Here is a 27,926-nt window from a genome sequence, read left to right as displayed (position 1 = left end):
GCTCCATTTAACTGTCTTACGGCTGAGAACAATCACCGTACTTAAATCAAGTTTTAGAAGACTAACAAGATTGTGTGGTCCATTACCTTGATCTTTCGGATGAGCTTGTTGTCCTCGTCGTCCTCCGTGTCTGGGAATTCATAAATTTTGATTTTGTGCTCCTGTATCTCTTTCATAATCTGACAAAGGGAGAAAGTAATCAGAAGAAACAAATTTTAATTTGTCTTTTGGGTTTAAAATCCTTGTACACTTAAAAGGAATAATTTGACATTTAATGCTTATTTTAAAGATGTAATTATTAAGAATAGAGCCAGGCGAGCTGTTTCCACCTGTTTCAAGTCTTTATGCTGAGTAGGCTAATTCCCTCTTAGCTCTAGCTCCATACATGACGCATAGAAATGAGCGATATCGATTTAACTAACTCTCTGAAAGAAAGCTAATAAGCGTACCTCCCAAAATGAGTAAAATAAGCCCCACATGTGTGACAAATTGTTCTGTCTGTTAACCTTGGTTAGACAGAGGTCTGCTTATCCCAATGATGTGACACATCCATACACAAATACCTGTTTTTTAAAAAGCTGGCACTCCTCTGGGGTCAGAGTGTCGGCTTTTGCAATAAGAGGGATGACGTTGACCTTGTCATGGAGTCTCTTCATGAACTCGATGTCCAGCGGCTTCAGACTGAAGGGTAGACAGAAAGAAAACCATAAGAACAACAAATTTCACCAAAACCATCAACAAATCAACGGAAGTCTATTTATTTTCTACATAAAGTCATTATTTCTGTGAACAAATAATTCATTGACAAGAATGAATCTAAAGAAAATGCCACAGTGGGCTTCCTCAGTGCACAGCTTTCCAAATGGAATGCAGTTCAGAGGGTCACCAGCAGGGGGCCAAACAAAACATGTAGATGTAGCCCAAGAAGAAGACACAATGAGGCCAGTTGAGTGTGACTGACTTTTTGTCTTATGTGCTCTTCTTCTGTGGTGACAACTAATGCTTCTGTCTTGCTGGGCTGATGACAGATTGTCTTTGTAATACTCCCATAGGCTCTCTGTCTCTGTCTGAATGACAAGTAGGACTCGTATTTAGTTGTGTGGCCAGAAACAGAGCTCTCATATGGCATGAAGTTGGTGGGCTGTTTGCAAGTGTGGGCAGTGTATGTGGAAAGTGAGTATGTGCTGCATAATGGGAGAAATTTATGTAAAAATATAACTGTACATGGTTGAATACTTGTATCCAGTTGTACCCCTATGAATGCAGTTATCTTTATATATGTACATTCAAATGATGCCTATGTATGGACATGTGTGTCTGCGTGTAATGAGAGGGAGTAAAGGGGATGCTGAGATACTCATTCCACGAATGCAGAAAAACAAATAGGGCGACAAAACAGCTGTCAAGTGATTCACTAATTCACAGAGGGACACAGAGACCGTAAGACCAGGGTCAGGCCCGTGTATAGTGCAGGATCAGAGGAACCCTGGAGGGAATGCGGTCCCAGAGAAAACAGGAGTCAGATTGTCTGGTCTAAGCAGGGGGAGACTGCATGAGATACTGACTGTCAACGCACTTATGTGATCTCAAAAAGTTACTCTTTTCAGTAAATCATAAATCGTCTTTACACACTGACAGTGATTTATCAACCTAGCAGCACTCACTGCTGGTTGTACTGACTGTTGGAACTTTTCCTTTATTCTCCCTTTGGTTTCTTGGGGTATAAAACACCACAGACAGGCTAAGCTTGGAAACATGAGCATGCAGTTTACTTTTAATGCAGGATTTATAGGATTTAAAATCTGGAAGCAGCAGCATGCAAACCACATTTCTGCAACTGTGGCAGAAGGTTTGAATGTGTACACAGTCTGCTAGGAAACTATATAACAGCAGAGAGACAGAAAAAGAACAATTATCTGATGGATAACTAAGATTTAGTGACTTGTCAGTGCCTCAATGGTTAGACTGAATTTCTATCAACAATCTTGGAATACAAGATTGGGGCATGCCACAGCCTTTTATTGACATTTATAGAGCTGTCAAATACAGAGAAGTGTAGCAAACTGATGTTCAAACTCACTTGCACTTACTGCACTGTGCTGGGCAGAAAACTCTGATTTCCAGATTAATGTATTTTAGGTCCCTTTAAGACATGCGCCTCCTACAGCTGCAATCTAATGAGGTCTAATGAGTCTAATGAGTAGTAATATTACTCACAACTTCCAACCCAAGTTTACAAGTCTAAACTGAATGCAGTCAAATAAACATAACGACTGCAGCATCACAGCAGAGAAATTAAAGACACGTCTAAATTCACAGTAACATCTTCTACACTCAATGAGATGATTTTAAGTTGTTAAAATTCATAATAGTCGTTAAAAATCATTTGCCTCTTACATAAGTGGCTATGCTACAGCCATGCTAGCTAGTCTCTGTGTGAGACAGCACAGCTCTGTTTTGAGCTAAATCCTAACATGCTCATAATGACAATGCTAACGTTTAGCATTGTAGCTTGTCATCCCGAGTGGGCGTGAATATCTGCTCCTGTCAATCCATCCTTTAGTTATGGGGATGCTTGTGGACCGAAGTGGTGGACGGACGGACCGAACGGCCGACAAGCATAACCATCCCTTGAGCCAAGGTGCGTGGCTAGAAATCCCTCCTCAAACACTTCCAATACTCTCAAAAACATTTATAGTTACTCTTTACATTTCTAAACACACTTTCGATGTCTTGTGTATTGTTCCTCTTCTTGTCCCTGGCTAAATGTGACAGTAAGTATCAGATTTTGATGTGTGCCTGTCAGAAGAAAAAAAGCAGTTTTACAGGGGGAAGCTGAAAACAGAAAAGAGGCCAACTGCCTTATCAACAGACAGCAACATGTTCATACACTTTCTGGCTGGTACTATTGAAGAATTTGCACATTAATGTAAGTTTAAACACTTGGCTGACTCAACTCTGCAGATTTAAACAACCCAGGGATGATTTAGATCACCATCAGTAAGCCTGATGGATCTTGGGTTTTGTGGAAACAGAGCTCCACATTTTAACTCAGTCTGGCGCTGCAGCTATATTGAGAAACAGGGGATGTTTCAGGGATGCAAACACACACACACACACACACACACACACACACACACACACACACAGAGACAGAGTGTGTTTGTCTGAGATGAGAGGCCTGTCTCTGTGAGCTGCTCCGAGCCTCCATTCTGATTGGGTGATTCAGTGATGGAGAGCAGAACTCTACTGAGCATGAGCAGAACTGGGTTATATAACCTTTGTGGGTCACAAGCACTGGCTGGCATAGACACACACACACCCTTTTGCTTGAGCTTTAGCTTGCATATCCGGCAGAGGATCTCCAAGGCAAAGAAAGGTCATAGGTCACATAGGTTTACTGATTGGCACGGCACTCATTTGTCATTTGGACCAGTAGAGATGAATGTTGGTTAGTGTTTTTAACACATTTGAATACAAATAGCCTCGCAAAGGGGGCATCTTGACCAGAACAAAACCATCCGCCCACTTGCCAAATGCTGCTTCTAAAATGCTGGCTACAGAATGTCTTCCTTCACCAGGTTGGAACTATGATACTGCATAAAATTATAGCCATGGAAGAAACTTAAAGCTGCTATACTCAATATTTTATGTTAACAATGGATCAAATGACTACTTTCTAATGTGAAAGGGGTCCCTCGTAGTGACTGACCCAAAACCCTGAACCGTCACCCGACCGTAGTTAACCTCAGCGTTTTAGCATCTTTCAGTTGATTGTTTTTTAATCACCCAAAAACTTTACTGCTGATTTATTCTCCTCACTGCTTGAATCAGTTTCCAGACGCAGCAGGAAGCTGTTTTCAACAAATACTCTAATAAACCCACTACCTGCTCTAGGTACCTGATAGGATCATTTCATATCCCAATAACGATACATATCCCGACATAGAACTTGTGCTGTCTTTACAGTTAAGTTAATAGTTGAATAAGTTAAAAAACTGAGCTTAAAAAGTTAAATTAGAGGGGTTCATGCTGGGTGCTGCCCTCTACTGGTCAGGGTAAATAATTCAGTGAAGCACACTTCAGTTGAACACAGACAGGCAAGAAAGACGGTGCTGGATTCATGTTGCTGATTGTATTTCTGATACACTTCAGCCTCTCAGACTATGTGCCTGTAAGTGATGTGTAAATAATTTTCAATCACTTGCATTTGTAAGGAATGTCATGTTAGAAACGTTTTAGCACAGCAGTAGCTAGCTCTGCTCTTTAATTGTTTTGTGACTTATAGATGTGTTTTCATACAGTAGGCTACAGTTTCATTACATTCTGTAATGTTTCAGTTTTACAAAACAAAAGAGGAAACAACTTATAAATAAAATAAAAGTCAAGCCTTGTGTGTTTATTGGAGGACTTTTGAATTTTAACTGGCTGTCTAGCTTTGCACAAGAGATCGCATTGCAAGGGCAGCACAGAACTTTAAAAAAAATAACAAATTTAATGAAATATCATGAGTTACTGTTGGAATTTCCAACATAAAAGGTGAGGTATGTAATTCTGGAGAAATCCAATAACATGATGTACAGTGAACAAAAACACAGCAATGTGACTAACGTTAGCTAAGTTGTGATGTTAGCTAAACTCTCATGTTGGCTGCAAAGCTAACATGAGAGGACAAGACGCTCCCAGCTTCAGACAGTGATACTCACAGCTCTCACGCTGCTATAGCTACTGTTGAGAATATTTCTTAAGGGGCATTGTTGATATAATAGGGAAAGGTAAGACAGGTCCTAGCTTAGAGTAATTTAGCTGACCCCATAAGTGTTTTTTGACATTCTAGCTTTAGGTATTTCTCACATGTCCTTGTCCTTGTCAGGGAGACAACAATAGACTGATCAGTTAGAGTCAGTAGCTCAGGTGTCTTACAAGGTTGAGTCTTACTAGAACGTTTATAAGAACTCACTGGCTCCACAGATTAGAGTACAGCTCATGGATAGTGATAGATTCCAATATGACAAAGCATTAGAGTCTAAACATCAGACAGATTAGTTGTTCTAGGTGAAAGATGACCTAATAGAGAAACCTACAGGCACTAGGGAAGAGAGAAGCATAAAAGGGACCAAAAGATGTTCTCCTTCAGATTTGGCATTTGATGTGTTCACATGTTGTATGCAGGCACTGTGTCTCCTCGGCCGGGCTCAATAAATCATGCTATGTTAAGTCTTCATCAGTCTCTGAAACTTCTTCACACCTGAACCTGGCTCACAATATTTCTTCAAAAGCTAACATCACAACAGCACGTCTTGGTGAACTAGAAGGTAAGCTGAATGTCTGTGGCCAAGTCATTTAACGTTACCTGACACAGATCATGGCTGGAGCTGCTGGAATAGTGTTGTGTGGCTCGTCCATACAAAAGACTTCTCTCTAAAGTATGAGCGCCTCCTTTCTGCTTTCATGGTCTAAGTGCTCCTGTTCATTATCTCCTCCACGTTAGTATCTTCTTAATGCAAATTTCTTCCCTGCAACACCGGCGAATATGGAAGAACTGGCCGCGGTGAAGTTAGTTTCAAGTTGGATATTAGTTTAAAGTTGGATGTTCGACAGATGTCTGTTGAATAGAGAGACAGATGTCTGTTGAAGTCATTCGCTTCCAGCTCATGGGACCTTATTTCGGAAAAATTATGTACAGTAGTCGATGGCGAGAGAGAACTTATTTTTGATCCTGTTTGAACTGCGCCCTGAATTACACATATGATGTTTGTCAATTTAAAAAATAATTTTGTCCGTCAAGAAAGTTGCAGTTCGTCACACAAAACAGTAAAGTTACATGTTGTATGTGAAAACCGTTCAGTGAACTAAAGCTCTTGTCTCACACAATATACATTGCCGACATGTTAGCGCAGTAATGCTAGCTAACGCTTGGTTGCTGCTTGCTAGACAACTCAGCTATGTTCCATGCAGAAATATATCTCACCTGATGTGTTTAATCTAATGACTCTCAGTCCTTTTATCACATCATCTTATCATGTAAGTTCTTTGATGCTTCAGTAACGTTAGCCTCAGCCTCAGAAAAAGTTACGACGTCACATACACACGCGATATTTGGGTTTGTGGTCTTTGTAATTATGCATTTTAAATTGACAAACGTGTAATTTTATGAAAATATTTATACAAAATATTATTTTATTTTAAAAAAAATTGTTGTCTCTTGCCATTGACTACCGTGCAGACTTTTTTTGAAATAAGGTCCCATGGTGGTCCACTGGAAGGGGAGGGACTTAGGTTCTCTATATCCAAGTTATAACCAATTTAAAACTAACTTTACTGTGGTGCAAAGCGTCATTCCTTTGCAAAAATATTACTGTAAAGTGTAGAATTTGCAAAAACAATACAGCATATTTGTAAACGATAGACATTTTTCTATCGTCAAATGATCTATATCGCCATATGGTGCTGGGCACAGCCCTAACCTGCCCAGCACCATATGGCAGACAGACAAAGTTAGCAATTAGCTGATGAATATAGTGGAGTATTTCGCAGCTACAGCGCCAGATATTTTTCTCAGGAGTTGATTTTTGATGACCAAAACAGAGCTAAAGTTGAGTGAATAATGGACTTCCATTCATCAGGTGGCCAAAAACACAACTCCAAATAAATGCTAATGTTGCTCTTTGTCTGCAGGATGAGTAAATAAGCAAATGTTTGCTACATCAAATTTATATATACAGGCCATTTATCATTCACCTTTGCTTTAAATACTTGAGATTGACCTGACCTCCTCCCAAAACGATTCAGCTTGAGGTACTCAATGAGGCATTATTGGGCATTGATTTATCTCATTATAGCCTCATTTCGTCTCACCATACTTGACTCTACCTTATTACACCTTCATCTAATGCAGACCTACCCGTGTCCAGAGGGCGCGATGAAGTATAGGCAGCAGTGGACTCTGTTGTCTGGCATGGATCTGCGGTTCACCCTCGACTCTGCATTGAGGAAGTCCTCGCACTTACTGTCAATGTAATTTATGACTGGCTGCCAACTGGGAAGATGGAGAAAAGACATCAGGCAGAGAAAAGAGGACGTTGGTTAATAAAGAACATATGATCATTTGGTAAGATCAGAGACGTTTTATAGAGGAGACTCAATCACATCCTCAATACAACTCTATAGGGAAAGCCCGTAACGGCAAAGATGGCGGTCTTCCCACCCCTCCAGCTAGAAAGCCAATCGTCTGCTGCCACAGCGGGAAACACATGTCAGCCAATCGTGTGGTTGCTCTGACGTAAGGGTCTGTTTTACTTCTATTGCTCATGTGTGGTAGTAGTGACGCATGCGTACTGGAAGCATAACTGGTTCGGAATAACGCTTTTTAAACCTTATTATATAACCTTACCTAGTTTTTCAGCGATTTTAATTAGATTTTACTGCTGATTCTATTCATGTAGTTTTTATGTCCCGGTGAGCAGTGAAAGTGCAGATCTGGCGCTCTCCCCATTCATTCAGATAGGAGCCTGGTCTTGTTAGTCTGAAATAGCTGCCCGGCGGCATTGCCAAGATGGCTGCTGAGTGGCATGACTTGCCTATATGGATTTTGGTAAGATCTAACTGTTCACATGTTAACACTTTGATTATGCCAGCACTCCTCACCAGTTGCTGTTGTCCACTGCATCTCCAAACCCTGGTGTATCGACAATGGTGAGTGTCAGTTGAACCCCTCCTTCCTTAATCAGCACTTTGGACTGCTCCACCTGAAAACACACCAACATTCACACCATTTAGTACACTATGGATTGGAGTCAAACATACGCTTTACATCTAAATCCTAGCTGTTGCAGTGTTCCAGTAATCTTTCAGTATTCGTGTGGATTCAACACTTTGTAAATGCGATTCAGAATACAATTTGGCAACACCAAAGTGCCCACCCACATTGGCCTACATGTTTAATTATGTGACACTATCCTCTCCCACTCATGACACTGATGATGCATCATACACTGCAAGTGCACCCACACAGCCTGCTGGGAGATTGAGAGATACCAGTATCTGCTAGTTGTAATGTTTGTGGAACGTTAACTCCTGAAAGAAGCTAATCCTGGAAATGACATTAGGTGGCAAAGTTCAACTTCTTAAAGAGCAGCTTCACACTAATTCTTGTATGGGAGGAAAAGCGCTGCTGCACCGACCTCTATGGGTTGAAAGCTTAAGAATGATCATACACACGGCTGACACAAGTGAGTGCGAGGTATTTAAAATTATGAAAGTGATGACCTGATAAATATTACTTCAGTTGTTTTAGGTCTGAGCTGTCAAGAGTTTTTTACCCAAGCAAATGCCAGCTCAATTACATACTTTACAATCATCTGCTACTACACAACAATATTGTAAAAAATAATATAGATGATATGATATTCACTGTGATGGATTGCCTCTCAAGCTCAACTAAATCTACAGTCACTTATTACACTACCAATTGATTCCACTCCAAAGCTTTCACGGCGCCAGCAGTTATTTGCCTTTTTCCAGAAGAAAATCAAGTAATTCTCTAGATCAATAAAATAACAGCACCTTCAGTGCTATTCATACTATGTCATTGTATATACTGTATACCAATACACCTACCTCAGGTCATAAGGTCATAGCTCTTATTTTTTTTTTCCAGCATCCTTTGCACTATGCTCCATCACACTGTGTACATGTATGCATGTATGTGTACATGTATATCATATCCACCTTCTACATGTACATAATGAGAATAGTTTACTCTTGCATCTTTTGCACTCTGATCACTGCACTATTTGTCAATATGTCTATATTGTTTTGTTCATAGTGTGTATATTAGTGTTGTCTATACTGTAGTTTGTGTCTGATTTTATTTTATTATTTTATTATTGTGTTATGGTATTTTTGTATGAGTAAGCACATCATGAGCATTGTACAATCGTATGTGTACACATACCTGACAATAAAGCTGATTCTGATTCTGATAAAATAAATTAATTAATAACAAATCTTATGATGCCTTGTACTCCACACCCCAGAGGTACAGGGCTAGATAATGTTTACTCATCCTTTACTTATCATAGCATGTGTAATATATGCAAGGTTAAAAGATCAAGGTCAAAAGTGATGTTCAGTCAGAACCGTCTGAACTCACTTTTGAGTGATGTGATGTTCAGACTGAACTCACTTTTGAGTGATGTGATGTTCAGACTGAACTATGAAATGGTGACCAATAATGTAAAGATCATTTATTACGACACATGGCTTAAAATGTGCAACCCCCTCGGTCTATTCCATCTCACTCTTCAGTCACATATATTCACTTCAGTTCTACAGATCCATCATTTCCTGCAGCTCGCCTGCTGTTCCCTCGCTTCGTCGCATACTTTCACAAGGCCATCTAGTTATTTTAGGATCACCCTTTTAACTCAAAATACAGCCCTCTCGCTCTAACACAAACATTCTTCAGCTTCCACAAACCTTTAGATAATCTGTCTGACTTTACAGCTGAGCATATATATCACACACCGCAGTCAGTTGACATATGTGAGCTTAATTGTGCGTCCAGCGTGTGTGTTAAAATGTGTGTTTGTGCTGTAAGTGTTTGTGCGTGACATGTCAGCCATCTCAAAACCGAATCTGCTATTTCCAACGTTTCTGCAAAGAAAAACAGATTGGGAGAAAACCTCAAAAATGTCGTCAGTCTCAACACCATCATTTAAAAGAAATCTGATATGGGGGAATGTGAGTGAGCGACAAAGAATGAGAGATTGTTCTGGAATATAAATACTCTGACCCCGTCTCTTCTCCGCAGCTCCAGACCACCGCACCCGCAGCAAACACACTTACACACACTAACTGCTACTTGCAGGAGAGCATGTATGCCCACATTGCGCTCATGGGGTTCAGAGGAGGTTCGATGTGAGCGACAGACCGAGAGAGCTGGGAGCAAATGGTTCTTAGTGTTTTCTGTCTCGCCAAAGCAGAGTAAATTTAGCACTGTGCTGGTGTGTAGACTGGAACATAACAGAGCTGCTGTCATGTGGAGATGCAAAAGATACAGCAACCACCTGATTTGCTTCCACAATCCATCATTTAGTAGGGGTGGGGGAAAAAAAAACCCGATACAGCTAGTATCGCGATATTTTGCACAGGAATATCGTATCGCAACACGAAGTGAAGTATTGATCTTTTATTATATAAATTGTACATGAGAAGTTTGTTTTTTGGCACTAATAAAATTGCTTTTTCAGTCTACTCGAAAAAGAGTTTTGCTTTGGGGACACAATTTTGGGAAAAAGATAAAATATTGCAATAAATCGCAATATGTTTAAAATCGCAAAAATATCGTATCGTGATAATATCGTATCGTGGGGGCTCTGGTGATTCCCACCCCTATCATTTAGGTCACACTGCATGAGGGCAAGGATACAGTACCAACACCAAAATTATGTTTCCCCCCCCACATCGTTACTTTGAATTTGTTTCTATAAATCCTTACATTTACACATACAACAAATACACTTTGGTATTCTGGTGCATAACAATAAAGGTAGAAAATTATAATAAAGATAAAGACAGAGCAAGTACAGCAGGTAAAGTAATCATAAATACAAAATTAAAAATAAGACATGAAAAGAAAAAAGAATAATAAAGGATTTGTAAAATATGGCTATTGTTTGAATTACAGTCAGTGCAGGGATGTGCAAAATATTTATAATGGATTTCATTTTACGATAGAATGTTAACTTTTCCCTAAATGCAAGAAGCTGTCTAAGAACTAACAATCTAAAATTGGCAACATTCTAATTGAAATCAGGAACTGTCCAAGTGTCAACTCAACATGGACAAGGTATTTTGACAAAATAATCTTAACTTTCTCTGGAACTTTATTTTCTGCATCCCACTCCTGAGATGAATGGATTTGCTCATGAACGTGGTTTAGTTAGTGCCATACTTGGGTCACGTGCTGACAACTAGCTTTCAGGCAGTCAATACTACGGGGCTACGGACATGTTTCACAATCAGTACCAAAATATGCTGAGGTTCAATACTCAGCCCTAGAACTCTGGACCTGTCTTTCAGGCTTTCTTTTGCCTTACCTCAAAAATGTATCGTCACATTAAAACTGTCCTATAATGTCTTAAACATCTGACTTCAGAGACAGAAGATGAAAGATGTGTTAGAATGACTAAAGTGTCATGACAGTACACAGGATTGTACTTGACTCCATTCTAATCTGATGTTTATAATTCAAGGTTTTACTGAAGCTGGGTGCTATGGCATCAAGTTGTCTCTGTTCACAATTGAAAGGTTAAAGGTTTGGTTCACTCAAGCTACAAAAACACATTTTCTCAATTACCTCTAGTAGGGCTGGGTGTTAAACTTCAATACTTTGTTGGTACAGGCCGAAATGTGCACCAAACTCTGTCAAGTACCTAAAGCTGGCCTGATTAATTATTGTGTCATTAGCTAGTTTCTGATTTAAATCAAAATTTTATGGTGTATTTTTTTAGGCAACCATTTTAAGAAACTGGCAACCAAACCTAGAACATGTTAAATTTAGGGACAGCAAACTGCAAAACGTACAAAAATAAATCCATTTTTAATATTTCATACATTAGTGATATTTAAATATTGCTGCTACACTCTGAACCAGAACCGTGCATTGGTATAATGCTAATTAGTCACAATAGCTCCCAAGAGCATTTCCATTTTCTCTGTTCTGGGTGTTTAATTCCTGCCTGGGATAGTGTTTTAGAAATTGCACATTCAGTAAAGAGTTACAGCAAAAGGAAAAAATAAGTAGTTCACATAGTTTATTGAAAAGATGAATTTAGACCAGTCTCAAACAATCCCAAACCAGCAGTCTGCAAACCGTTCCTTTTTCCTATTAAGCTACAACAGCTGTGACAAACTGCAAAAACTCCAGCGAATCCATTGATAGCAGTGACTCCATGGGAACAAACCTATTTCGCTGCTAAATTTTGCCATTTTAAAAGTTGGTGTGACCTTTGGCCTTTGATATTGAAAAAATACTATCTAACCATGTTGATAGTTTAGGTTTACCTTGTCTGTTTTCGATATTTCTGCCTCCACCTCAGTACAGTGAAGGTAAAATTAAAGAAACTCCATATCTTTATCGCGGGGCCTCTTTCTGCAGCAGGAAGTCGTTTAAATAAAAACTGCTGAGAGCAAGACTGATACAGTTGCTTGAAAGATCCTCTGCTGTTCACTCCCATTGAGTTTGGGTAGAAGCAGAAATCTCAAACTTGAGGAGTTGTGTGTGTGTGTGTCTGTGGATGCGTGAATGATGCTTGTTTGTGGTAATGTGCAAAGACGACTGCTGCAGTGGGAGCCAAATACGGCTGCAAAGTGATTTGACAAATGAGTTTTAAGTGACTGTGTGAGAGCAGCTTTTATGATTATGCAAATCATTCATTAATCAAGTAAAGATATTTATTTTTCAGCTTTTTAGTTCCTTGTGTGTGTGTGTGTGTGAGGCTGAGTGTTAACATTTCATGAGAACATTCTTGCCCTGCTACTGACCTTATCACGTCTCAGGGGAAATACAAGGACTCTCACCCAATTGCCTGTTTTTCTTGGTCTCTCCAGTCTCTTCCTCTTACTAATCCATCCCTGCCTCAGTCCTCAGATACACTCCTAAAGCTGGGGTAGGCAACAATGGAGAAACTAGCAAGAGACTGTTAAATTTTAAAGGTATCCAATTGAAAAATCACACCCCTCCCTCCAGGCCTTGGTCCAAAGCCACTGCCCCAAAACACATTTTAATGCCCAGTAAGTGCACGAGCAGAGTGCACAAAGATAGTCAGGTAGGTGGGCCAAATGAAATGATTGGCCTGCTTATTACAGTCCCGTCATAGCTACAGATATTGGATATTTTTAATGTTTGTGTCAGAGCACTGGACTTATTTATTGCTGTTGGGATGTAAAGATAATTTTAACACATATAAAACAAAATGCTTCTGAAATAAATTACCTACCCGAGCTGAACTGAATTTCCAGCCCTATATTGTAGTTCTGTGACTCTTCTATGGCAGCCTTGTATGATTCAAAGTTCAAAAAAAGAATTTTCTATCTTATACTGGCCCTTCATGCAGGCCCTCATTTCAGCATCTGTCTGAAACAAGCTGTAGATGCTCCTGTCTCTTTAAGGCACCCCCCCCTCCAAAGCCCACTGTCTTCTGATTGGCCATTGTCTTGTGTGTTTACCAGCTTGCAGGGATGGGGCTGCATGTCCCTGTGTGGGCGTGGCCAGCATTCTCTTCCTGGAGCAAATGACCATGTATGGAAAGTTAGTAGAAAAAGCTGTTGAAAGCAGAGCATTCAGAACAGGAGGATATCTGAGGTTTTGGCAGGGATTTCTATTAAATACTTTTTTATTTGAAGCTTTTTAACGTTATAGAAATGGCAGAAAATATGTAAAAGAATAATAGGTCCCCTTAAAGTTTTACCCTGCTGTGTCTTTTTCCTCCCCCCCTCACACAGCTTCTATGTCCCTCTTCTCCTGCTACCCACATCCTTCCTCTTTCCTCCGGACTACATCCTGTCCACAACCCTTTTCTTCCACCCTGTTGTACTTGCACTCGCCCTCTTCTCCAACCTCCTTCACAACCCTTCTCCAAAGCTTCTCCTCCCTCCCTCTGTCCTCAGCTCCCCACCGCTGCTCCAGATGCAGCCTCTCTCCTCCTCCTCCTCAGTTTGTCATGACCATAAAAGGGCAAAACCAGGCCCTGTGGCCTCGTGGTTTCCCTCTTAGTTCCTCCATCCTTCTTTCTCACTCTCCTTTTCCACGATACTTCTCATCTTTTCTCTTCCTCCTCTCCAGAATACTCCCATCTTTTGCTCCCTCTCTCCATTCTTCACTATGTGCTTTAACCTTTTACCCTCAGTGGCAGCATAACAACAAGGACTGGTTCCAGCTGGTACCAATGTGGCTTTGAAGCCTGATAATATATAGTGCTGAATATGTATTCTTCTGAAATTAATTTAAATTCAGTTCAAAGAGTTTATACATACACATACCAATTAAATGGTGTTCTATTAATGAGCTCCTTCTCAGCATATGAAAATGTTTAGGTGACTGGTCCATGGTCAGATCTAAGTGACACATTGCAGACTCTGGTCCTCAATGCTAGCATTAAATCACACACAGCTTAGAGAAATCTAGCATTATCAAACGTAGGGCTGAACGATTTGGGGGAAAAAAATCTAATTGCGATTTTTCTGCCCGATATAACTTTTAGGATTCGATTTGAGATGTGTTTTTTTTTTTAAGTTTTGCTAAAGTTCAATATTCACTGCCAGTATATTTCTGACGGAACCTGCGTCAAGGAGCAGAGCAGATGAACCAGACAGGAAGTCAGACAGACTGAGAGAGAATCCTGTCGATTTCTAAAATAAAACGCCTTGTGCACTCTACTGATCGTATATCAACAGTAAACAGGTCAGAAAAATCAGGCAGGCAAAACGCTGTTATTCTGAAATGCTCCATGTTGATGTTGCCGTGCTGAGAGCGGAATGGTATGGGTGCACAGAGAGCCGTTATCCACAGTTGAAGCACACAGAATGACATCACATCAACAATGTAGGGAAGCTAAAACGTTCTGTTGCTGAAACACTTCAGTGTGAGTTGACGACGTGCAAAACTGCAGCACAGCCGCTGCTTTCGTCATTTCGGCTGGCGCCATTATCTTCACTGCCGTATAATGAAAAATCTGTATGAATTTTAAGCCAGAGAAAATTATTTACAGTTACATGAATTTAATAAAACATTATATTATAATACATTAATATTTAACACACTATAGCTTTTTGAGGTGTGTTTGTACTTTGACAAGATAAAATAAATCAAGGACGTCACTTTGTGTTGAAAAGTGGTGGGAACATAGGGGTTCAAACTAGGGGTGTGACGATAAACTTAGCTCACATGCACAATTTACAATATTGGGTTCACAAGAAGAAGACAAGAAGATATTTTAACACTATTTTGTAGAAATATTAAACGCTGAAATATATAAATGGGGGTCCCCTAGAAAATTTTGAGCACTAAACACTTAATTTCCTGCGTTCTGGAGACATTTTCTGCACCAGTTTATGGTAGAATTGTCTTTATTTATATAAAGTGATTCAGATGACAATTCAAACAGAATATAATGCAGTACTCAGCAACTTGTTTTTTTAGCTTAAACTTTTTTTGGACAATGCACATTTGTTTCTTCTATCTTTAAATGGCATTGCATGTTTTTTTATTGTGCAAATAACCTTTCTCAAGTATTTCCATATTTTTTTTTCAACATTTCTTGTTGCAAGCCATTTTTCAGAACATGTTTCACATATGCTTCAAAAGAAGTGATGGAGACATGTCCCCAGTATCCCCAGCGTAAATTACACCTATGAAATGAAAATAAAAAATACTAACAAATTGTGCAGTACGAGTTGTTACAATTAGTTACACCTTGGCTAGATAAGGTAATGTAATTTAATGTGATAATTCATCCTGTTCGGTTTGTGCATCTTAAGGCTGTTTGAAATATAGTATTGGCTTGGGGATAAGGAGTTGGGCCCCGGTTTGTTTTTTCCTTGTCTCGGTGATCGGCGCATCTGGATGATGTAAGTTTAATGTGCGTTAGCATGTCGTAGTGTGAGCTCCACTGTCCTCGGCCTCAACCGCCACTTGTCCGTACCTCTGGCTTTCTGAATTCCAAACACTTTCCCATTCACAGGCGACGAGCTAGCGTTAGCTTGTTAGTAGCCCGTCAGAGATGTTTTGTTTTCTTTCCTAACTGACTGATATGCGCCACAGCTGGATGCCAGAGAACGTGCACCGCGAACACCCCACAGTCCAGAGCTTAAAGCAAAACACTGACGTAAACAGTAACGTTACCTGTACTGCCGTATAACATTAGAAAGGACAAAGAACAAATTTGACCTTGGTAAACGAAATTTAATACTTTGGTAATGAAATTTAATACTTTTAATGCCTTATTTTTGGAATATGAAATTTAATACTTTTAATGCCTTATTTTTGGAATATGAAATTTAATACTTTAATACTTTTAAGACCCCGCAGGTACCCTGTAACTGCATGACTGTTTGAAACGGGTCAGAGGCGCTGTATAATTAACCTACATTTTAATCGCCATCTTAACAATTAGTTAATATTTTAATATATTATAATTAATTAGTTAATAGCTAATTACCTTTTTAGGGCTTAACGATTAATCGTTCTTTCAAATCACTATTTCGATTTGAAAAGGATTAATCCTTAAGCCCTAAAAAGGTAATGATTAGGTTAATTTCTGAGTCTTAGGCCCCATCCACACTGCTGCGTTTTTTAATTAAAACGGAGACCTTTGCTACGTTTGCTCCTCCCATGCAGACTACAACGGCGAAACCGAAGACCTAAAATGGAGGACTTTAGAAATGATGATGCAGCTGCTCACGCTTGGCTCTCTGATTGGGTCTTAGAACTCATGCAAAGCAGAAACACGATGCTACTGACCGGGTTTTTGACATGCTATTTTTATTAAAATATTATGTACTGTGCAAATAACTTATAAATAAATAAAATAAATTATCTGCCTACACTTGTACTGTGCATGTCGCCGTATTTACTTTGCAACGACTCAGTAACAGTCCCAGCTCTTTATTGGTGCATGCAAAAAAAACTTCTTTGTCTGTGTTTATTTTTTCTTTAGCCAAATCTTCTGTAACCAGGAAGAGACCATCTGCTTCATGTTTACACTGTAGACGGAGATCAACTCTCCAAAGCGCAGCTAAAACGCTGGTGTGGACGGAGATAGTATTTGTTTTAATTCTCCGTTTGTAAACTAAAACGGAGTAGTGTGGATGGGGCCTTAGTTCTCAGCATTTGATCAATACACTGACAAAACGACAGGAGAATACCCTTGACACGACCATGAGGGGATTTCGAACAACTGGTATGAAGAGCTGAGGAACCGTCATGTATGTAAGTCAAGTATCACAGAGACACGGTGATTCAAGAGTTGTTATTTCTGTCATATTAAACAATTTGTACAGCTGCGTCTCATTAAAAGGATGTGGAAAAGGCAGGAGGAATACTAGCGTGTGTTGCCAAATTAATCTGTAATCGGGCCTGATGTTGAATAAATATACCTGCACAGTCTTCTTGATGCGCAGGGAGGGCCCAGGGTAGTCCTTGGAGTACAGGTCAGTCAGGAACAGAGAGTTGATAAGCGTCGATTTCCCGAGACCAGATTCACCTGAGGAAACACACGCAAATTTAAAAGAATTAAAACAGACAACTAGATAAGATTATAAATTAAATGCTGTTTCCACTTTGTGGCAAAGCAATGCATATGTCTTTTTTTCTGAAATGAGCACAGCAAATGGAAAGACAGCCTGCTGACCACATGTTATGTCACACAGGGCCTGGAGGGAAGGGGCTAGAGCACAGAAAATAAAGTAGATTCATTGTCTGTGGAGGGGAAAGGCCAGGAACCTGTCTGCCAGCAAGAAAGGCTTTCAGATAGAGGGAATAAAACATTTCCTCTCCACCTCCTGCCCACTCTCTCCCTCACCATCCCCATTCATCCACTCTTCCGCCGTCCCTTTCACTCAGCGCTTCCCTTCCATATAAATCTTCCTATTTCTCTCCTTTCTGCGCCAACTTTCCATTCTCTGCTCCTGTACTGCTGTTAGAGGCAGCAGTTGCACAAACACACAGTTAACATTTACTTGACAAAGAGCACAGCCAGTCCAAACATACACACAGCATACACTCTCACACACACACACAATACACTGATTAATGGCTGAGCATCTGGCTCGTGTCTCCTGAAGAGGTGTTGGGAGGGGTGTTTGGTTGAAGGGAAGTTGGGCTGCTTGTCCTAGCAAGACCTCTGACTGACTCCCACGATTACACACCTTTAAAGATTGATCTGCTGATTTTTGTTTTGTCTTCATCAAATTATTGTTTAGCCTACAAAGGTTAAAAAAAGTGAAAAAAGGCCAATCAAAGGTTCCCCAAAGCCAAAGTGTTTTCATAAATCAAATAATTAAAAGCAACATACTGAAGCCTTGACTTTGACCTTGAAGCGTCCTTGAAGTGTCAGTAATTATGCTTAAGCAAAATATATTTTAGGACTTTGAATAAAATGTGTTGCAAACAGGCCGCTGCATTCAGTCAAAGAAATCAAGCTGCTCTCCACAGCTAAGAAGAATGCGTGTAGTGTTGCCAAGCTGTACTGCTGCAGCATCCAGCATCTGTGTGCAGCCTAAAAGCAGAAAGCTGGAGGTTTTCCATTTCAAAATGATGTTCAGATGTTGCTCCAGTAATTCTAGATTGATGAGCAATTTCCCATAGATCTGACAGCTGACAAAGCCCAGTTTGCCATTTCTGGGCTTCTTATTAAAAGGTCTTAAGGTGCTCCAGATTGAGTTGTTTAAGTGTGAGGCTAGCATGAAGTAAAATGCCAGTTCATAGAACACACTTGGGTGCAAGTCCTTGAAAAGCCTCATAATTATTTAGGAGATGTCAGAAGCACAAAAAAAAGTGTTATAACATATAAATGCAACCTGACTACTGGTACTAAAGAAGGGTCACTCAGCCAACAATTTGCTGGAAAATGTTTTTCCTTTAACATAGAGATGTCCTTATATGTGCCCAAGTTGACTAAATACTGTGTAGTAGGTGTGGAGAAAATGTTGTGAAGTAAGACTGCTTTTAAAAATAGACAAACTCACCTGTCAATTTATATAGTAATGAAATGCAAATTGAGTGAACAGAAGAAAAATCTAAATCAAATCACTATTCGGTGTTACCTTTGCCTTCAAAGCAGAATCAATTATTCTAGATACACTTGCACAGCTAGTGAGAAGCTGCTTCCTGAATGTTTTGTACGGGGAGAGCAGAGATAACAGATTCGCTATTGGCTGAGCTTATGTGTGAGAACAGAGTCAATCACCGGTGGAACCGAATCATCTTGCTCAGCTTTATTTAAGCTCATATCACTTCTACTAAAATATGCCCGGATCTGCTCAGGACATTTCTACTTCAAGCACTATTTGACAGTTCTGTTCACTCCACTGCTGCGGGGGAAGATCTGCAGGGAGAACGGATTGATTCATACTTCTCACAGGACATCTGTGTATTCTTCAGTCCACATCAACGTGGTGTGAAGCCCCGATGAATTCCAGTCTTTGCCCCTTCTTGATCCCTCGGTCCCCCCCTGTGAGTGTTTGCTCAGTTATGGATTACATTCTGGCTCTGTGTCAGTTACCAATACACTTTCCTCAGTGTCTCCCGCAGCCTGTGCCGCCAGACGACAGCTGACTCCCCCGTTTGATGGACTGTTCAGAGTTAGAGGTCAAGCATGCGCACACACACAGACACACACACGCTTACAAAGGCCATTTCATGACGAGATAGCACAGATGTATGAAACCTCCTCCTCCTCTTCAGTGCTGGGTAAATTGCTCCCAGCCCCGTAAAGGTTATCTAAATGTGGAGGGGAGGGGCTAAGTGAGTGTGTTTGGGTATGTTTGTCCTTCAATACCGAACCATATGTTGGCTTCTCCAGTTAGCTTTGCTCTGCTGGTGTCCTTACTGATGCAAACTCAAGAAAACAGGAAATGAAGTGAGAAGTCTAACAATGACCACACTCACACGAGGCTGCAGCTGGATCATCCACCTTAGCTAACCAAAAACTATTAAACAGATGTGATGGATTAACTGGAACCACCGGAAACCCACTCCACATTTCAGATGTGGCCAGTTGAAATATTTGCAGTCATGCACGCAGGCTTTTAGCTATAAGTAACAGCGTTTTGGAGCACTGTTTTCTTTTAAGATGATTGAAATCACATGTTCCTGCAGTACGACAGTCATTTGATATTTCTTTGTCGAATTATTGTTATGTGTTGGCATTTCAGGACAGAAAGTCATGGGTCAAAGGTTTCAGTTTCTGTTCCTGACAGGCTCTGTCTGTGGTCTTAGAGAACCAGGCTTGCTCAGTCTTGTATGTGGAGCAGATGTGATAACAAGATCTGTCAATCCAAAAGGCCAGACCCTCAGCCAGACGGCCTGGGTCCTAATCAAACGCTGGACAAAACTCACCTAAACATCCCACTGACCAAACATCGCAGTGGATCCTCAGCAAACGTCATGCTGGCTGCCCAAATTAAACGGATTTCACAAACACTGTAATCTGTAGCACAAACACAGGAGTGGGGAGGTGTAAGCCAATCTCTGTATCTCCTTCTACCATGTGACCTATAATTGGTTCTATTAGTATTTGCTTTGTTGGGCTGTACTTCAATGCCAATTGTCTATTGTAATTCTATAGAAAAACTAAACCCCATTCCAGGAAACAGAAATTTACTCTTGTTCACTGAGGCCCCAACCACAGTACTGGGTTTTGGTTTCAAAACGGAGACCTTTTGCTACGTTTGCACCTTGCGTCCAGACTAAAACAGCGAAAACAAATAACTACAACGGAGAAATTTGAAAACACTGCTGACCCCGATTTTAGTTTTAAAACTCCGGGTAACGATTTAGTGAAGACGGGTAAAAACGATGACGCAGACGCTCACACTTGGCTCTCTGATTGGGTCTTATTAGTCATGCAAAGCAGAAACAGGATGCTGCTGACAGAGTTTCTGATTTGGTATTTTTATTAAAATATTCTGTACCGTGCAAATAACACTTACAGTCTACACTTGTAATGAGCATGTAGCCGTATTTACTTTGTGACGACTCCCAGTCTGGTTTCTGCGTCACAGCAGCTTTTAACTCCCGTGTTACATTCAGTAACAGTCCCAGCTCGTTATTGGTCCATGCAAAAAAAATCTGATGTGGTTCTTCATCTCTAGTACTTTATTCTTTTGCCAAATCTTCTGTAACTACAGAATAGACCATCTGCTTCATGTTTACACCGGCACGCGCATGCCCAGTGTACGTGAACGACCACCAGATGTGCGTTTTCAGTTGTTTTAGTATAGACGGAGATCAGCTCTGATACGCAGCTAAAACGCTGGCGTGGACGGAGATCATATTCGCATTAAAACTCTGTTTTAAACTAAAAGGGAGCAGTGTAGATGGGTCCTAAGGTTTAACTGAATTCAACCAAACAAAACCTTGGGTAGGACTTAGAGAATCTTGCCTTATGTATGTGAAATTTACCACCTAAAATATCAGAGAACAGAGATCTGTCATGTAACAAAGATTTATTGTTACATTCAATTTAATAATAATGCTGTCTTAAGCATTTAAATGCTTTAAATGCTGCTGCCGCAAGGAACTGTGGGGCGGCATTATGTCCTTTCCTTTCATAAAGGAGGGTCCAGTGTACCCTATGCTGAAGGAGATAAGAAAGGAATCATTAGCACCTTTCCTTAGCATTTATAGACTGTCTGTCATCATTTCTCTCAGTTAGGAACCTTGCAAAGCAACGGTTGCACCCTAACCCCCCCTGAGGGCAGGTTCGTCCCAATTATCCTCCCTAGTTCAGCTTTAATTAAATATTGGTTCCACATGACAAGTGGAAGCACAGCGCCAGCTCTCTGTAAATAGACTAATGACCTGAACGTCAGTGATGGATGGCTGACCCTCCCAGCACATCCCCGCTGTTTCTCTTCCTCTTCCTCTCTCTAACTCAGTGAGCCATCACTCCACAGCTCTGTCTCTGCGTCACTCAGCCTCCAACCGTATTCCATTTTGTTCCATTTCTCCTCTCCGTCCCTGCTGTCAGTTTTGTACTTCAGTTCCTCCATTGTTGGTTATTATTATGCCCCACATTAACAGAACGTAGTCTTTGCGCACTTCTTCATATATACACCACTTGACTGTATTTTGACAAAACTTTGGGAAATAAAACTCTCACTGCTTTGTTCTAGCAGGCAAATATTACCCCTCTTTTGTTTTGTTTTTTTATATGATGTGAAACACCAAGAGGGACTGAGAATTGGTGCGTGTGTCTCAGTACACAAGTTGCGTAGGGCAACCCCATCGTGTCACTATATAAACTGTATAAACTGCAGCTCAGAAAAGATGCCCGCATTGCCAGGCAGCATCGCCAAACCTCAGACTTATAATTTATTCTTTTTTGCATTTTCTACAATTTCTTATTTATGTTAATGTTAACATTCACTTATCTTAAGATTCTATAAAAGGAGGGAGGGTTGTAGTGGGAGCACTGTGGTGTCAGGTGTAACTGTGTGGCGATGGCAAATGGTTTACATGGCTCACAGGTCAGGACGGAGGGCCCCTTTGCAGAGTTTTGCTTATAGGGCCCCAGGGAGTTGCATGTAGATTTAAGTGGTGTTCCTAAATTTTGTGCTGGTGCTCTTAAAATGTTGAGATTGGAGCAACAGTGCTAGTGGAAAATGTTAGTCTGGAGCCCTGATAACACCATAAAAGCCTAGACCTCCATCTGGACAGCTGTTTTTAAAGATTGTTTTATCTCAATTGGTTTATTGCACAGATCAGATAGATCTGCTGAACTGGGGAACAATGGTTTCTGGTACTGAGCACCTTACTACGGCAACTACTACTTATTGGAATGAACTGCAACACAAACTGAAGACAGAGAGACTCGTTCTTCTGAAGGACTTTTAAGTTGTACTTGCTGATATTTTTAATAATAGCTGTGATTGCATGTTTCGTTTCAATTTGTTCTTCAGCTTCTTTTGCAAAAGAGATCTTGACTCCGCGAATAGATAAGTAGCTCAACTATTAGCGTAACACTTTATCAATCACTTTATTAAGTTATTGTGAGAAGTTAATAGCAACCAACGAAAGCAGAAATTAACTTAAGGGACAGTACAGCTGGTGCGCCAGGAGTCTGACTTGTTTACTGATGCTTACTCATTGTTGTGCAGTAGCATATTGCAGGATCAATGTAAAGACTGAAAACCTTGCATATTAAATACGAACATGTTGAAAGAGCTACGGCATGCTGGACTGTGAGACAGAAAAACAAACATACAAATGGTCGCAGTGGGATTCCTGACATTCCTCCCTCTCTTTCTCTCATTCCGGCTCTCCCGTTCTGTCTCTCAGCCCCGAGGCAGCAGCTGGCCCCCTCACATCCTGACGGGCCTACTAACTAGCACCCAACACAAACACACACACACACACACACACACACACCTAACAGGCATGTGTGAGGCCTGAACCAGAACGTGTGAAAGTAGACATATGGGGAACATACAGGCATAAATGAGAGCAGAGTCACATACAGACGCTGGATGTGAGGGCAGACTGTTGGAAAAGATAATTCTCCATTGTTAGGGCTAAGTGGGACTGGCTATAACAAGGGGCAAAGGTCAGTGTTTTGGCAAAGATAAGGATCTCCAAGTCTAGCAGAGTTTATGGAAGAGTCAGAATCTGACCTAAACTGTGTCAGCACTCGGTCTGACAGCAGCGGTCCACATGGGCTGGCTACAAGAGCCTTGAAGGGACACAACCCACTTTCCTCAAGTTTAAAAAAGAAAAAATTAGAGTGCGAGTCTGAGACTAAATCTGACAGAACTGGCACGTGCTGGGTCACAGCAGACATGTGCATCTCAAAATAGAGACGGAGAGAACCAGAGCAGAGCAGGGAGAAAGAACGAGAAAGGAGAGGGAGAGACTTGCCTGCAGTGGTTTGACTGAGCATGCTTGAACATGCACATGTGCACGACCCCATCCACATGTGCACGTAGACACAGTGTCAGGGTAGCCTGTGCTGGGTGTTGAGCCCACAGGCGATGAGGAGTCTTTGTGATGTAGGTTTGTAAACAGGCTGCTGTCCAGCAATAATGACGAGGCCTGTTCTGCTGTAACGTGGACGGCTTAATGGCTTAATAAACTAACCTGACCACAGATCTAGGGCGGAGATCAGACTGGAAAATACTGAACTAGAGACTTTCGGCAGGCTTGGTTAGGGACCAGAAACTGAGGTTTCTGGGTAGCATAACGTATATTTGGAGCCCTGAGACATTTCTCAGTACATGTTTCTGTGTCCTCGAAAGCTGGAAAATGACTGATAAAGATCTGAGAGGTTTCTAGATATTAAAGGAAGTCACCAGTGATGAAAAATAAAAACAAACACCAAAATTTGATGCAAGAATGTTGCATCATGTCCAAATGCAGGAGTGGGGAACTGGGCAGATGTGAGTATGAAATGACTGCATGAAGCCAGAAGTATTCAAGTGTGGGAATTTGGTTGTCTTGAAGGTGACACAGTAACATCTTCCTGAGGACACAAGTACCGACTTGTCATTCTTGGATCTGACTCTCCTAGAGTATGGCAGTTGAGAAACTGTGCACAGCCTACAAGGATAACCAGCCAATGTTTTTTTATGGCCACAAAGCACAGCTGTGTGAAGCCCATAATGCATTATACAGGGCGTTGGCACAATACAAGCAACACCTGTGCTATGTAACACAGTATAACAGCCTATTCATCCATCCATTCATTTCCTGCTGCAGTGGTTCTACTGCTCCTTGTCCCCTGCTCTGAGCCCAGGCACCCTGTGAAGGAAACTCATTCTGGACGCTTGTGTCTGTGATCTCTTAGTACCTGCCAAAGTATATTTGGCAACCCACTTAAGTGTTTTGCAGAGAAACACAGAGAGAGATATTATCTGATACTACATTAACAGACACAGAGAAAATGTTATATTACAGAGCAACAGTGAACGCACCACTGCAGATGTCACTCACTAACGTTAATTTTAATTTCAATGCAGCTCTTTTGTCAAGTGTCGAGTAGGACACTGTTCAGCAACACAAGGAGAGCTAGAAGCTAGCTTGGTGTGGCTATGTAATTTGAGAGAACTGAAATTATAAATGAGGAATTACAGTTAGTCACCAGTTGCCACATGTGGAACATTGTGACTGCGGGTGTGTTTGTGACAAAGAAGCAGGTGAAGCTCTCACTGTGTCTCGTGACGGTAGCTGAGATCCTTCATTCTGAGTCTTTATTATAAAGAGAGAGTTGGGCATAAGAGTGATTAAGTAGTTGGAAAAGAAAAAGCAACGAGGCACTTTTAATGCACGTGGGTAAATAAATTGTGTGCGCTTGGTGTGTATTAACGTATCTGCTTAAGCCAGCAGATTAACTAGACCAAAGTCTTCCTTCACTCACTCCCTTCTGAAAGGTCAGTAGGCAAGGCGGTCAATCCTAAGCCTGTCAGACCGTCTTATCTGGACACACGCATGCGCGCGTACAACACACACACACAAGCTTAGAGAACTATAACAACAACAACAGGATAGACAGCAGGACGGCTGCTGACTTAGCAGGCAGACTACAACTGGACTGTAAAAGAGATTCAAGCTCATCCAGCACTTTACAGGCTGCTTCATTCACAGACTAGTGAATCAGCACCCAAATTTCATGGACATCCAGGGCTTATTGGCCCCTTCAAAACCAACCACACCAGAGATTTAAAAAACAAAAACAAACAAACAACTGAAAATAGACATGCTTGCATAAAATCATTTTTACACAGCGCTGTATAGTTTGATGCTGGAAGTTCTATACTAATGTACAGAGGTGCTTTGAACTAAATCCTGGGTATAAATGTTTTTCACGTTTTTAGTTTAGCATGTTAGAATGTAAAAATGTTATAATTGGAAGTAAACACAAAGTACGGCTGAGGGTGATGGGATCAGTTTTGCAGATATATGTTCATAAACCAAAATATTGGACAAATACAAATGTTGGCCAAGCTGACGGTGGCACTAAATAAAAAGGTCATTACAATTCTTCCTGATGTGTATACCAAATTTCATGGACATCCATCCCATAATTGCTGAGATATTTTAGTCCGGACCAAAGTGGTGGACCAACTAACCGACAATGCCACTCCGCTAGTGTGGCTAAAAATACCACACATCTGCCTGATGCAGCCTCTCACATATGAGTGTGCTGCGCATAGGATTGATGGATAAGCCATCCTGAAAAGAACCTAACTCTTGGGGAAACTCTGAATGATTGAGCATGATTAAAAACCAGTGAAATCCAAGTATCAGTTCTACTCTAATGCAATGTCCCACATGCAACTCACAGCTCTGCTTGCAAGCTCAGGCTCATAAAAAGCTTCTGATGTGCTCTCCTCCTGAGCTGCCTTAGGAAAGCGGAGGCAGCGGAGCTGTGAAGTACTGGCCTTGTTACACATCAGAAGCAGCATGAAGCAGGCATCGCTTCCCCTCTCCTCCCAACTCCCTTCAGTACTGAGCTGACTCTCAGCTCTGTTCAGCTCTCTGCACTGGCGTTGGATCTCGCTAATCTATCCAGGAGTTTCTATTCAATATGCCAGCTGGATAAAAGGGGCAGGAAGCAGCTTTCTTCCCCCCTGAGTGAGAGGCGGATTGAGAGGGAAAAGACAGGGAGTTGGACGGAGCGCAGGAAGAAATAAGAGGCTAGGGAAGAGGAGTTTCTGGTGGTGTGAGCGACTGACAGCAGAACAACAGAACAGAATTTCCCATGAGATATGTTAAGTAAGGATGAAAGATTTCAGAAAAAAAATCTAATTGCGATTCTTCTGCCAGATATTACGATTCGATTTTTTTAATTGAAGTTTTGCTAAAGTTCAATATTCACTGCCTATTGCGCTGTCTATTTTTGGCGGATATCGCGTCAAGCAGCACAAGGCAGATGAACCAGGCAAGAAGTCAGACAGAACGGCACAGAGGATCAATTTAACTATGTAGCTTATCGAACCATAGTAGAAGCAAAAAAAAAAAAAATCAAGAACAACTAAACAAATAAGCAAAATTTGTGAAATCTGTACATCAGGCAGGCAAAATGCTCTTATTCTGAAATGCTCCATGTGGATATGTAACGGTAGCCTGCAGAGAGCGGACCTGTTATCCCAAAATTACAAACTAACAACACACTAACAACATGTAGGCTGAACGCTCCGCTGCTGAAACACTTCAGTGTGGTTTGGCGCCGGACAAAACCGCGGTACAGGCATCAGCTGCCGCCCTGTGCCCGCTCTGATTGGTGAGTAGGACCGTAACAGGAGGTGCATGGAGCTTGAGACTGGCGAGCAGGTCTGTTGCACAAGGATGACAACGGAATGCATACGTAACTGTATGACTGCTGTATAATTAACCCACATTTTAATCGCCGTCTTCTCGGTGAGCTGATCGCGTTCTTTTCAAATTTCGATTTGAAAACGATGAGTCGTTCAGCCCTACTGTTAAGGTGGAGTTTATTTGGAAAGCTTTAGGAGGCTTAGGCTGCTTTCTCTGATTTGTGTTTTTGAGTTAAGTAAACATGACAGTCCCAATAATGAGAATGACACCCAGGTACTTGCGACACTGGGTAAGACGGCTATGAGTATTTCACAATATGCTTTAATTTTATACAACCAGGCTTCTTGTTTTGATTACTCCAATCAACATATTAATGCCCATATTTTTAGCTTGAGAGTGCTTTGGTTATATTAACACAGTTCCCCACACAGCCTGCTGTCGTCAGAAACACAAGTGCAGCTGGATGCCGTTCCAATCTGTTAAGCTGACGTCTGGCCATGAGACATATTAGAGCTCATATTTCAGCCTGTCTGCCATTTGTTCTCTTTGTCTCTCCCTCTCAAACACACACACACACACACACACATACAATCAGGTGAGTCCCCTATTTCTACTTTCACTTATTCCACTGCACATATTGGTGACCTTTTGTTGTCCAATTGCTCAGCAGGGATGCTGTTGCAGCACACCACCACTTTAGAACAAACAGTTACAACAGCTCCTCCAAGTTAGATACAGGACAGGGACAGGGTAACAGCACTACCTGCTTCACAATGTCAATCACACAGTACTCAAATACTGCCCTTGACCTCGACAACAATAATAATAATAATAAGAAGAAGATATACTTTATTTATGAAATTCAATGTTTTCACACCGTTATTATTAT

At 41.0% G+C, this 27,926-nt stretch overlaps 1 protein-coding gene across 4 annotated transcripts in view; it reads right to left on the bottom strand.

Annotated features, from left to right (window-relative positions):
- Positions 1-27,926, bottom strand: part of LOC123961170 (septin-7-like) — a 53,426-nt gene that overhangs the window by 15,917 nt on the left and 9,583 nt on the right. For all 4 annotated transcript variants that reach the window (XM_046036308.1, XM_046036310.1, XM_046036309.1 and 1 more), the window contains 5 exons: positions 17,161-17,267; positions 7,648-7,748; positions 6,905-7,039; positions 564-681; positions 87-179 (listed from right to left, as the gene is read on the bottom strand). In XM_046036308.1, coding sequence (XP_045892264.1) covers positions 87-179; positions 564-681; positions 6,905-7,039; positions 7,648-7,748; positions 17,161-17,267 — 554 coding nt within the window. The remainder of the gene's footprint in view (positions 1-86; positions 180-563; positions 682-6,904; positions 7,040-7,647; positions 7,749-17,160; positions 17,268-27,926) is intronic.

Source organism: Micropterus dolomieu, linkage group LG22 (assembly GCF_021292245.1).
Source record: "Micropterus dolomieu isolate WLL.071019.BEF.003 ecotype Adirondacks linkage group LG22, ASM2129224v1, whole genome shotgun sequence".
NCBI classification, from domain to species: Eukaryota; Metazoa; Chordata; class Actinopteri; order Centrarchiformes; family Centrarchidae; genus Micropterus; species Micropterus dolomieu.
Note: the sequence above shows the minus strand (reverse complement) of the source record. Positions and strands in the feature narration are given on the sequence as shown.